The following is a 13,144-nucleotide window of genomic DNA, read 5'->3' as shown; positions in this document are numbered from 1 at the left end:
TTAAATGTGTGAAGACGCCATTGTAACAACATCCTTATTGTCACTGATCGGTCTTGGTATAGCCCTTCTATCTTTTCCCATAACTGTTTGGCCGTCTCTTCGGTACCCGTACTCACTTCACAAAGCACGTTAGGTGCAAGGGATAGTTGGATTGCACTCAATGCATCCCTTCAATCTTCTCCTTGTCGGGAGTTGATATATCCTTAGGATACTTTCCGTCAATAGCATGGATTGAATCTTCCCTCTGCAGTAACGCCATCATCTGGATCTTCCAAATATTGAAGTTGTTGCGTCCACTGAATCTATCAATTTCAAACTTTATGGAACTCATCTTTGCTTGTTCTTCCTCCTTGGATCGTTAAAGAATCATGTTGCTCTGATACCAATTGTTAGCGGAAACGAAAGAAAGAACACAAGATTTAACGTTGTTCGGATCAAAATAATCCTACGTCCACCAGAGAACAGTTGCATTTTTAATATTAACAAAGGAAGGGGAGAGTTCCCAATTACACTTAAGAGAATTTCTCTCTTAACTCTCTACTCACTACAATGTGTTGTATTATTTTTGGGATGGTTTCTACAAATGAAGGAGTGCATCTATTTATAGAGGTAAAGACCTCCTCTTGATATCATTGGTGACATCAAACTACCTCCTCTTGATGTCATGGGTGACATCAAAGGAGGAAGCTTCCTCCTAGCATCCACACCAACTCTTTCCACCAACTCTTCCAATTGGTATGTCATTGTTGACTAAACATAAGCCACCACCTTCAATATCTTATACGGAGTACATCATTAGTGCATCAAACTTACATAAATTAAAGAAAGTGATAAAAGGTCAAGATGGATCCAACACGGCATGTGGGTTATAATGATCCACCCAAACACAACAAATCTGTTTTCTCTTCCAGTCTATCACTGTAAATCAAACACACAACACACACACGACGAACAAAATAGAAGATTCTGCCAAAGCAGCTTTAAAGTATAATGGCCTTTTAAAGTGTATAGTTTGTAATCCTGATCATTAACAACGTTATCCTTAAACTGATTAACATAAAGTACTACAGTAATTAACTTTCACTAAGTAAACCTCGGCAAAAGTAAAATTTCTTTCGTTAAAAGCTAAATCTCCTTCTCACCCCACCTCCATTTGACCTGTCGTGTGCCTATTGATCAACATCCAAAACTTTGTCCTGTACAAATTGAACCGAACCAAAAGTAATGAAGGGAAACGAATCAATTCACATTCCTAGATTGAAAACTGCCACTTGCTCAATACTCATCCTTATTTGCAAATATTAAACTTTAATCTTAAATACTGATGAAATATTTTTAATTTTTTTTTTATGAAGACTACTATTTCAAGTGAATTTAACGGATTTTTTAATCATAAATATTCAATTTATTTTCAGAAGAAATTTATATTCAACCACAATTTCAGCTTTCAAATGTTTTTCAACTTCGACTTTTAATACTATTTTTTCCCTTTTACTTAAAGAATATAATCTTTTTACTTTTACTTATTCACTTTCGCAAATCAAAAAAAAAATATTATTTTCCGTTTACCCTTATTATTGTTTGACCAAAAGATATTGAAACTTTTTTGATTAAATCAATTAAGGAAATTGAAGAGGTAAATCTTAACCAAACATAATAAATTTCAGATCTACAGACAAACCAGAAAATGATACATAAAATGAAATAGAAGCAATAAATTATCGAAGCATTTCATTTCTTCTTTCCCCAATCGGTGAAAATGATTGTTGTACATATCCATTGGAAGATTTGAAATTGATTTACTTTCTGTTCACTAAGGAGATTATAGAGGAAAAAGAGAGAGAACCCCCCCCCCTTCTAGGAAGGTCTCATCCCTATATATAGTCATGGAGTCATTGCCATGTATTTGGGCCATAGCCCCCCTCACTCCGCATCCGTTTTCGTCGTTCGATGAATACGTGGTTTGGCGTAAATAATGTCGTCTTTCCTTATCCTATTGTTTGGACGTGGACCCAATTGGGTCGACCACAACAGTTAAATTTTGACCAATACAATTATTAACTACTCATTCTTTTCAAAATTCTTCACTATTTATTATTTTTACGGGTATTATAATAAAATATGTACTTCATTGTTATTTTTTAAGGGGATTGCAAAATTTATCGTGCACAACTAAGAGGAAACAGAGAGAGTATTATCAAAAAGACTACAAATTAAAAAGTCTTATTACTTTCAACTATTAGAAGAAATTTAAGATACCAAAGGAGATAATAATGGACAATTGCGGTTGATCCTCTTGATAATTAAATGGTATGGGTGGGAGCCAGGGAGGGTTGTGGAATAGAATAAAATAAATTTATCCCTTCGATAAGCAATATAGTATACGATGTTTAAGGGTGTGACTTATTTCCAATAATGTTGAGGTGAGAATCTTGAGGTCTCATGTACAAAAATATTAGATAGTGGATAAAATTATTCGTACCAAAAAAGCAATACAGTACATGGCAAAACAAAGAAATGAGTATAATACTCTTGAAATAATGAAAATTAATGATTTGATTTGGTTTGGACAAATGCAAATGATGCAAAATGGTTTATCTCGATTCGGATTAATGATTTGTTTCTCTTAATCAAAAAGATGTCCCACCATCGAGGCTATTGACACTGATGAATGACCAAAATTGTAAATTATGGAGTTGTTGGGAAACTACGAATTGGATGCTTGCTTACTAAACCATAACTTTAAAAGAAGAAAAGAAAGCCCATTACTTGTCTTAGAACTAAGGGGGTACGTGGGGATTAGACACTGTGTTAGGTGAATGATGATGCCTCAAGGTCCAATGAAGATTGGAATTCATATTTCTTCAATTCTTCTAGACATAGACAAAAGTGTAATGAATTCTATTTTTTTGTATGTATGCTAATTTTTCCACACATACTTATTTTATAGTACAATTATACTTTTCTATAAAAGTTTCTGTCCGTTTCGATATTAATTTTTTGGTTGTTATAATAAAGTGCTATTATAATATAGAATATAACATGATTCTAAAGAAAATTTGATTGTTATAGTGAAGTATTGTTAGAAAGGACAAATGCGAATCTAGATTTTTTAGTTTATGAATTTATAAGTCAAAGTTATTCGGTTCTGCAGAACCCGTAATTATAAAGTTGAATTCGCCCCTGATAAAGAATGACTGTTATAAAGGGATTCGACTATATATATTTTGAATTGCGTCCGGTCTAAATTCGCCACGGGAGACAAGCCACAACATCTCACATTTCTCTTTTCCCTAACTAGTGTTTCAGTTGGGATGAAGAGGGGAGATTGTTGCTGTGCGAAAGAATATATCGAAAGGGAAGGTAATAGGAACAACAACAGACATTAAATATAGTAATGATATTCCACGAACAAACATCAAACATACTGTAATATTTTTCGTCATCAAGAAAGCAGCCGTGATAATGATGATCGAAGAAATTGATTCAGTTGGGACATATTTATGACATATCATAAATCTCGATTTCCTAATTTTGATGTTGATGTATGCGACAAAGATATGATAATTTGTGAAAGTTTGAAGCACTAGAAGTTTCTTGTAACTTTTACTGTAGACACACCACCCATTGCAACTTGATCGTGGTCGTTGCATCTCATCGAGTTTTAAGACCATCTTCAACCCTAACATCAAATTTCACACTAAATTGCACATTAAAATGGTGTAACATCAAATTTATTCTAATTATTACATTATTTTTTACACTAAAAAAGAATATTTCTTCTCTCCTTCTATATTATATTATTATCTTCTATTTAAATTTTATTTTTTATTTCCTTCAAACAAATTTTATCTTTTTTCTTTTTTCCATATTCATCATATATAATTGTCACGACCCGGATTTTCCACCCTCGGGAGTCGCATACTAGTGAAAGTTAGGCAAGCCAACCGTTTGAACAATTTACCTTTTTCCCATTTTTAATCCTTTAACAATTATGAACCAACAATTTATAAACAGCGGAATTTAAAGAAGTGGAAGAAACAAATAAAACCATTTAAATATTTCCAATATAATTTCTTAAACAAAGACTACCCAGAACTGGTGTCACAACTTCACAGACGGTCTAGGAATACTACAAACAAGGTCCGAAAAATAAATACAACACTGTTTCTGAAATATGTAAATGAAACAGGATGAAAGGATAGAGGGAGACGCCAGGGCCTGCGGACGCCTGCAGGACTACCTTGGATCTCCGAATGGACCGAAGGCAACAACCCCAAAGCTAAGGTCCAAAAGCTGCTGCACCGAGATCTGCACACAGTGTAGAGTGTAGTATCAGCACAACCGACCCCATGTGTTGGTAAGTGTCTAGCCTAACCTCGGCGAAGTAGTGACGAGGCTAGGACCAGACTGCCAAATAAACCTGTGCAGTTAAATCATATACAACGGAAAATAAAAGCAGGAATGTACCGTTAAGAATGGGAGGGGGAAACATGCTACGGGGAACATCAAATGATAATAGAAGGATAGCAGGTAAATACAAGGAACACCATAACTCAATTATCAACAAGAATCAGAAATCAAACAAGTGCACGGCATCACCCTTCGTGCTTTTACTCTCGTCCTCACCATAAGAATCAATATAATCTGCACGACATCACCCTTAGTGCTTTTACTCTCATCCTCACCATAAAAATCAATATAATCGGCACGAAATTGTACATCGTACAGCACGGCATCACCCTTCGTGCTTTTACACTCTTCCTCACAAAATCATACACGACATTACCCTTCGTGCTTTAACACTCTCTCACCAAAATAATGCACGGCATCACCCTTCGTGCTTTAACACTCTTCCTCACCCAAACAACAATCACAAACAATAAGGGCAAGGAAATAATTAAAATCACAATAAAATCTCGGCAAGGGAACAATATCAAAAGTATCAACATCCCGGCAAGGGAAAAAGCATTAAAAATAACAACATCCCGGCAAGGGAGATGATATAATAAGCCTCTTCTCTTTTTCACATTTACTTCACAACTTGAGCCAATGCTCTAATAGGTTCAATTTCCAATTATACTTCCACAATTCATTTTACAACTTGAGTCAATGCTCTTCAATATTCAAATACCAATATTACTTCCACACGCTTTGCTCAACAATTGAAATTATCACATAAGGCATGAACAATACAAAGGGAGTCACATTAACCATAGTATAAGTCTTACGGGCATGCTTGACACCAACGTATAGATACTCCTCACCATGCCTATACGTCGTACTCAACAAATAACACATAACAACTAGGACACAACTCCTAATCTCTCAAGCTAAGGTTAGACCAAACACTTACCTCAAACTTCCACGGCCAACTCAAGCCTCAAACATCGCTTTTCCTTTAGAATTCGCCTCCAAATTACTTGTATCTAGTCCAAATCAATTTAACAACATCAATAAATGCTAAAGAATTCATACTCAATGCTTAACTATATGTTTTCTATCATTTTCCCCAAAAAGTCAAAAATCGACCCTAGGCCCGCCTTGTCGAAACTCGAGGTTTCGACCAAAACTCGATCACCCATTCACCCACGAGCCCAAATATGCAATTAGTTTTGAAATCCGACTCCAATACGAGGTCTAAATCCCAATTATTCAACAAGCCCTAACTCTACCCAAATTCCTAATTTCTACCATGATAACTCTTGATTTTTTATTAGAAAGTGATGAAAAATATTGGTTAATTGAAAGAGTAAAGTTTAGAATTGATTACCAACACTTTGGGGATGAATTTGTGGGAAGAAAATCGCCTCTATGCCTTGGGAGTTCGAAAATATGGGGTAAAATAGGTTTTGCCCGGTTCTGGTTCTGTTTTAAAATAATTGGGCAGGCTTTCATCGCGTTCGCGATAGGCCTGTCGCGTTCACGATGGGTCAGGCCAGATGGCCATCGCATTCGCGTTCAAGGGCTCGCGTTCGCGGTCAAGTGGACGTATTCGCGTAGAGCAAAATCCCTTTCCCCCTGTCCAGGCCCGAAGACCTTCGCGTTTGCGATAGCAGGTCCGCGTTCGCGAAGGAAAGCACCCCCGAAGCTTCGCGTTCGCGACCTGTTTCTCGCGTTCGCGTAGAAGAAAAATTCCTTCAGCCTGACTTACCCTTCTCGTTCGCGAGAGTCCTTCCACGAACGCGAAGAAAAAAACTCCAGAACACCAGAAACTGAAAACCTGCAACTTTTCTAAGTTTAAAAACCTTCCGAAACCTATCTGAAACTCACCCGAGCCCTCGGAGCTTCAAACCAAACATGCATACTAACTCAAAAACATCATATGGACTTACTCGTGCGATCAAATCGCCAAATTAACAGCTTTAATAATGAATTTAGCATCAAAATCAAAAAAAATTTTCAAGAACACTTAAGTTTCAAATTTCCCAACCGAGGGTCTGATTCAAGTCATTTCAAGTTCGTTTCTTACTAAATTTTACAGGCTCAATCTAAACGCCATATAAGACCTGTACCGTGCTTCAGAACCAAGATACGGGTCCGATACCATCAATTTCAAATATAATCAAATTTCCAAAAACTCTTATATTTTCAGTAAAACAATTTCTTTCAAAAATTTATTTCTCGGGCTTGGGACCTCGAAATTCTATTCCGGGCATATGCCCAAGTCCCATATTTTCCTACGGACCCTCCGGGACCGTCAAATCATAGGCCCGGATCCGTATACCCAAAATATTGATCGAAGTCAACTTAAATTTAATTTTAAAGGCCAAATTAACATTTCCATCACATTTCTACATAAAAGTGTTCCCAATATATGCCCGGACCGCACACGCAAATCGAAGTGCGGAAAAAAAGAGGCTTCTAAGGCCTTGGAATACAGAATTTACTCGTAAATCAAGTGATGACAAAAGGTCATCACAATAATTCACATTCACCACTTATATAATCATTATTACAAAATTATTTTAAAGGATAAATCAACTAAAAGTGAAATCATTGATAAAAGATAATTAAATAAATATTACATCATAGTCAAATTTAATTTAATTACCGAATGCCTGTTCTCTCAGTTTTTTGGTAATTTTGGTGTACCTGAAAATGACATGGCGGATTACTAAACTTATGTTTTATGTTTTTTAATATAATTTCAATTTTAATGTATCCTTCTTTGATGTACTTTTAATTATAATGTATTTTTATTTTATGTATTGTTAATTTTCTTTTTTTAATTTTAGTTTTCACTTTTCAATTTTAGCAACATTAGATATCGTACATTTGCATTTTTTATTTTTAAATAATGGTTATATTTCTTTTTATACAATTATAATAATAATAAAATTAACTTATAATTTTATATAAATATAATATATATACAAAAATTAATATATCAAAAAAATAGGATATAAAATTAAAATTATAAAAATCTTAATATAAAAATTAATTATATACACAATATATGATAAATTAAAAGTTCAAAAAAATAAAAAGATGAACAAATAATAATAAATCAAATTTGATGTTGATGAATAGTGTCACACCAAATTTGGTGTGACACTATTCACGCACTATAATGGTGCAAGATTTGGTATTCCATTGGAGCAAAAAAAAAACATCAAATTTTACACCAAATTTAGATTTGGTGCAAAAAAATAGTGCACCTTGGAGTGCCCTCAAACGAAGTAATTAGAGAACAGTAGGGGAAAAAATGTTTTTTCGTCCAATCATAAGCTCAAGTAATGAAACCATGCATTTTATGTTTTTGTTACATACATAGTTATTTATTCGAAAATATACAATACCTCAATGCTAAAATGCAATAAAATATAGCTACATCTTGTTTGTTTTTCGATTTTAATTCTTAGTAATAGTTTTTAGTTTTTACATATGTTAAGGAGTGCAACTTCTTGCTATCTTTTTCTTTGCATGTTAGTAGCGATAAATGTTACACACTTGCACTACATTTAGATGGGGTTGGTAAAAGAAACAAAGAGGAAAAAAATGAAAAAACAAAGAAAGAAGAAATATTTTTCCCTGGGCTTCAAAGCGGTTATTTATTTAGTCTCTTTTGGACGTGCATTGTATTTGCATCAATGGTTGGACATCAGTTTTGTTGGATATTTCAACTTCTGCTTGAATGGAAAATTTGAAGTTGAAATAATGGTTAGAGCAGTATTTTCCCCTGAACTTCAAATACTTCTTTTTAACATCAATCAAATATTATATAAACGTATCCAAGAAAACTTTTTATGTTTGTCTGAATCAAGATAATACTTAACAGGTAGGTCTGAGAGTGGTAAGAATAACTCTTTCTCCCTTAGATATATTCCCAGTGAAGTATCTTGCATGCCCAATTTATACTAGACGAAGGTGGATTTGCTACTTTACGCCAATGTTACAAGCAGTCCACTGCATTTATTCTTTTATTCTTGATAACCGTGGTGTATGAGCTATTTTCACGCACCTCACACTATTTCATCGGATGCTTGTTAATTGCATTTCACTAGCACAGATACGGAATAACTCCTACCAAAGCTAAGGCTTATGAGTAGAAATTATCTAATGCTATTTTTTTTTTTGCATGTCAAAATTTGAACCTCGATTTTCTATAATTTTCACCTACTTCATTGGACATGGGAACAGAGTCTTTTCTTTGGAGTTGATCTTACGAAAGCTATTTAAGACAAATGGTATGTGTGTGAAGCAAATGGCATCAGGAGAGTTCTCATATTTGGGCAACACCAATCCAAATTGAGGAAACGGAGCAATATATACTTTGGCAAATGACGAGTGAAGAATACCTCTTCTTGTTTCTGGTGGGATAACATGCACGCTTTAGTTATGTACTGGTTGCTACTATTTATTTCCTTCACAGCGTCCTAACATTTCTTAGCAAAACTAATTTGATACATCCTTGTTATTTGGCATCTTAACGCACTAGGAAAAAAGAAAAAGATGCACTGAACTTCGACGTACAATATTTAGAGAAGAACACGTTATCAATGAAAGAATGCGCAGCATTCCAGATTTGGAGATGTACAGAGGTACAAGAGGAGATAATACAACTCCCTATACAGTATGTTTTCCGAGAGAGGTGATCTATATCAAACTAACCTCGAGATGTCCATTCTCAAGAACCTATACTGATACGATAAAAGAAAAAGAACATTATCACCAAGTAGGAAGATAATCTAAAATATGTTACATGTAGCCAAAAGGCATAGATTATGAAGCTAGAAAGAATGAAAGGGAAATCTAAGTTGTTCTATAACTGTTGATGGCCGAAAACCTCCATAAACTATTGTTCAACTGATATAAATTCGTATCGGATGTGTGGCCATGTGATCATCCATGTAAAAATAAGTCTTTCTTGATATAATGACTGCTATCGATCCAGTTGAGGAAATGTCGGGTAGTGGTGGACTAATGTCTTCTCATCATCATCATCATCAAAATCAAGTCCATCTTCCCCATAATCCATTTCAACAATGATTCTGTCTTCAAGATGCTCTTGGGTTTCAGATGACTCGACTTGTGAATATTGTCGAGTTGCAGGAGACGTATCCAAGCCCATGATTTGCATCTCTGATTCTATCAGTGCTTCCATTTGAGCCCGCTCCTTATCCCTTGGATACGTGCAATAGAGAAAAGAGTAAATCACACAGCATAGTGCCACTGGAGTTCCTATGGAAGTGAACAACGCTTGTGCCAAAGCTTTGGCGTTTCCTCTGTCTGTAGCAATATTTTCAACACCTTCAGGAACTGGTTTATAACCGTAAACATTCTGAGCCAGTAGTCCAACAACAGGTGGAGCAAAAGACGATAGTACAGATTCAAATGATCGGTCCAGAGCATAGATACTTGTTCTTGATTTATCAGGCACTATCTCTGCAAAAATTGGACTGTTGGCACTTCAGCATAATATGCAATCACGACACTCAATACTGACAAAGCACAATGAATGCTGACATATAACTTTCTTAAGGAAGGAACTCAATCGTCACCCTTTTCATGGCTGTGGGTCTACTTACAAATTACAACAAAATGGCTATATTTCTTTTTAGGTTTGGGAATATGATAACACACTACTCTACAACTTCATGGATCAATCATTTAACTCCTATTAATAATGTGTTTTACCTTTAGACCTTATTCAGATTAGATAATGTCTGATTTACTTCATCGACCAAAATCCCGTCTTCCACCATTCAATCAAAACAATATTACTTGCTAGTAAAAAACACCAAAAACAGAGAAACGGACAATAGAAGTCTCATATTAAGAACATTACTTGTTTGTAGCTGGAGCATTCCAAGATATGAAGAACCCTGTAATAAACAGGACCAGACCATGCGCGAATACTGAGGAAGGATCATCAGGCAAAGCCAGCAGAAGGATCGCCGATAGGGGAATCGCTGAAGCTGAACTTATTTGTGCCAGGATTATCCTGCCACAATTTGGTAGACGCCCGGATAACATGTCTCCCATCCTTCCTCCAAAGAGTCCTCCTATGGAACTTCCAATCACAAACAAGCCAATAAGTACAGCAGTCTTCTCATGGGAAAGTCCAGTAAGCTCTAACCACATTGGAGCAAAGGACAAAGCTGACCAGGGAAAAGAACCAGTAACACCTTGAGCAACAATAATCTGGAAAGATTGAATCTTTATGACCGATTTTGCTTCTTGAACGAGACCTTGCACTTCCGATATGAAGGATTTACCATGACCTTCATTAGTAGCCTTTAGACGGCCATCTGGAAAGTGAGGATCATTAGCAAATAAGCGAACCAAAATACCAATGATAATGCTGACGATCCCAACAAGATGAAATGCGAGCCTCCAACCAGGAATTCCCAAAAAAGTAACACGCGCTATCATTAAGGAGAACAATCCACCAATTATCGAACCAATATTGCTAGTAAGCTGTAGCCATCCAAATGCCATCCCACGTTTGTCATCATCAGTCGAGTCAGCTACAAGAGATTGAATAGCAGGTGCAACTATGGCTAGGCCTATCCCATTTAAAGCTCTCGATACTGCCACCTTATCAAGCAAAGGTGCATAACTTTAGGAATCCGTTGACATATCCATAATTCTAACATTTATCAGTTCGTTTTCCTATAATGCTATTCACATGTGTACATCAATGGACTACAAGTTGGGGATGGTGGGGAGATGCTACACGCAAATGTAAACACAATCCAAAGACCTAGTGGTACTCGAATTGAAACACACTCTTATTTCGATAGAATCAAAGGAAGGGGGGGGGGTCAAAAGTACGCTTATGCTTTGCAACATATCTTAATTTTAACATCAGATCCTAACGGAGCTCTTTACCTAAAGTAAGACGGAGGATAATTTTAACTCATACTTAAAAGTAGAGGGTAAAAATTTGAACCTAAAATATTTTGACACGTGGAATCCATCGTGCTGGAGCTCCATTAAAGGCAAATACTAGACAATTTGCTAATGACAAGTGCTAATAGCCAAATACTAGACAAGGGTATGAATGACCCCAAAGTAAAACAAAGGGTAAAAATAAGATATTTAGTCTAATAGGGGAGTAAATTTGGATCAAATGAATTCAAAAAATCAAAAATGAGAATTGTATCTATGTAACAGACGGACCTGAGAGAAGGTAGAGGAGAAAGCGACGAGGAAAGTGGCGGCAGCCCAAAGAAAAGCACCATAGGCGATGACATGGGCCCGGTTATGGCGAGCAGCTAAGTAAGCAGCAAGAGGATAACACAGGGACTGAACCATGGATCGGAAAAGCGTGAGCGAGCCCAACCTCGTTGGATCAGCATGGAGTGCTTCACCAACTTCCTTATAAACACCAGGTAACAATGATTCATCCGCCCTTTCCATTATTCCCGCTAAGTTCACCAGCACCAGTGTTAGTGTTTCTGCCTTCATTTTTCTCTCTGTGCAAAGAAAATTGTGTCAAGATTTTGATAAAACCTTTTAACTGTACAATTGAGGGGAAAATGGGGATTTGGATTAAACAGTATGTAGCTGACAAGTGGTGATGAACAAACTGATGACTCACCGTTGCCCCTGACGAAGATGCCCCGTAACAAATTTCACTCACCATTTTCCGGTCAATTTCCTTAGTCTTAAATATGTTTGTTGATTTCCAAGCTTCCAGAACATGTCTTATGAAATCTGGGATAGATTGCTGAATTTTATACTCCTTGATATAGTTTTCAACAAAAATGGTAAACTTGACATGTCTATTATGTCCATTGGCTAACTTTATTTCCACAAAATTTTCTTTTAAAAGTGACCAACTTTTTTTATAATTAAAAAATAAAAAGGGTATCGAACTTTGAAGGTGCCTCCATCTCTAAGGGTTATTTGGATTGAAATATAAGAGAATTTTAATTTTTGTATGACCTATATGTCGTTTAATTATCGGTATAAAACCATGCATGATTAATAAGTATATAATTTAGTTACTAATATTTCGCTATAAAAAGAAACTTATGTATGATTATATACGCGATAAAATTTAAAATAAGGATACATGTATTAATAATATATCGATAAGAGTTGTAGACATATAAATTTTATTGGAATTAAATTCAATAAAATAATTTGGACTATATATTAAATATATTTGTCCAAATAAATATTACGGGCCAATATAATTAGATTAATTATATTAGTTCAATATATATATGGAGTAAATAAATAAATCCAAATATGATGGGCTAACCCATTTAATTGAGCTACAAGTGATGAGCCTACTTCATTAGGCCCAAGATGTCATCTTCTTAGAGGCCCAGTTTGATGCCACGTGTCAAATGACATGGCACGCCAAGTCAAACTGAATGACCAATAGGATCATTGTAGAAAATGGACGAATGAATTGGAAAATTTTCTGTGTACTTTCTCATTTCTCTTTGTTTGTATTTATACAACTATTTCTCTAAAAGAAAATAAATGAATAATGTAAATAACTATACATGTGTCTACAATTTACTGGACCATAAAATAACAAAAAATAACTCTTATACAGTGACTCAGCTTGGTCATGTGCCCAAAGAATCCAATGTATAATCTTTATCCTTTACAAATGGACGGTCCAGATTATTTACATGTGAATGTGATCTAAAGGCATAAAAACCTCCATCTGTATTCT

At 35.4% G+C, this 13,144-nt stretch overlaps 1 protein-coding gene across 1 annotated transcript; it reads right to left on the bottom strand.

Moving 5' to 3' along the window:
• Positions 1-8,961: 8,961 nt before the first annotated feature.
• On the bottom strand, positions 8,962-12,247 carry LOC104224752 (uncharacterized). Its single transcript, XM_009776454.2, has 4 exons — positions 12,050-12,247; positions 11,629-11,924; positions 10,292-11,043; positions 8,962-9,902 (listed from the first exon to the last, which is right to left on the bottom strand). The coding sequence occupies exons 2-4, from the start codon at positions 11,914-11,916 to the stop codon at positions 9,386-9,388; spliced, it is 1,557 nt and encodes a 518-aa protein (XP_009774756.1). The 5' UTR covers positions 11,917-11,924; positions 12,050-12,247; the 3' UTR covers positions 8,962-9,385.
• Between the last annotated feature and the right edge of the window lie 897 nt (positions 12,248-13,144).

This window comes from Nicotiana sylvestris, chromosome 4 (genome assembly GCF_000393655.2).
Source record: "Nicotiana sylvestris chromosome 4, ASM39365v2, whole genome shotgun sequence".
Classification (NCBI taxonomy): domain Eukaryota; kingdom Viridiplantae; phylum Streptophyta; class Magnoliopsida; order Solanales; family Solanaceae; genus Nicotiana; species Nicotiana sylvestris.
The sequence above is the reverse complement of the archived record's forward strand: the minus strand, read 5'-3'. Positions and strand labels throughout refer to the sequence as shown.

Bases quoted from the DNA above. Each gene is read 5' to 3' on its own strand.
- LOC104224752 (XM_009776454.2), bottom strand. From the start codon at position 11,916: ATGAAGGCAGAAACACTAACACTGGTGCTGGTGAACTTAGCGGGAATA. The intron at 11,044-11,628 runs GTCCGTCTGTTA...TTGCTTGATAAG, and splicing joins TCTCCTCTACCTTCTCTCAG to GTGGCAGTATCGAGAGCTTT. The intron at 9,903-10,291 runs GTAATGTTCTTA...AAGTGCCAACAG, and splicing joins AATGCTCCAGCTACAAACAA to TCCAATTTTTGCAGAGATAG.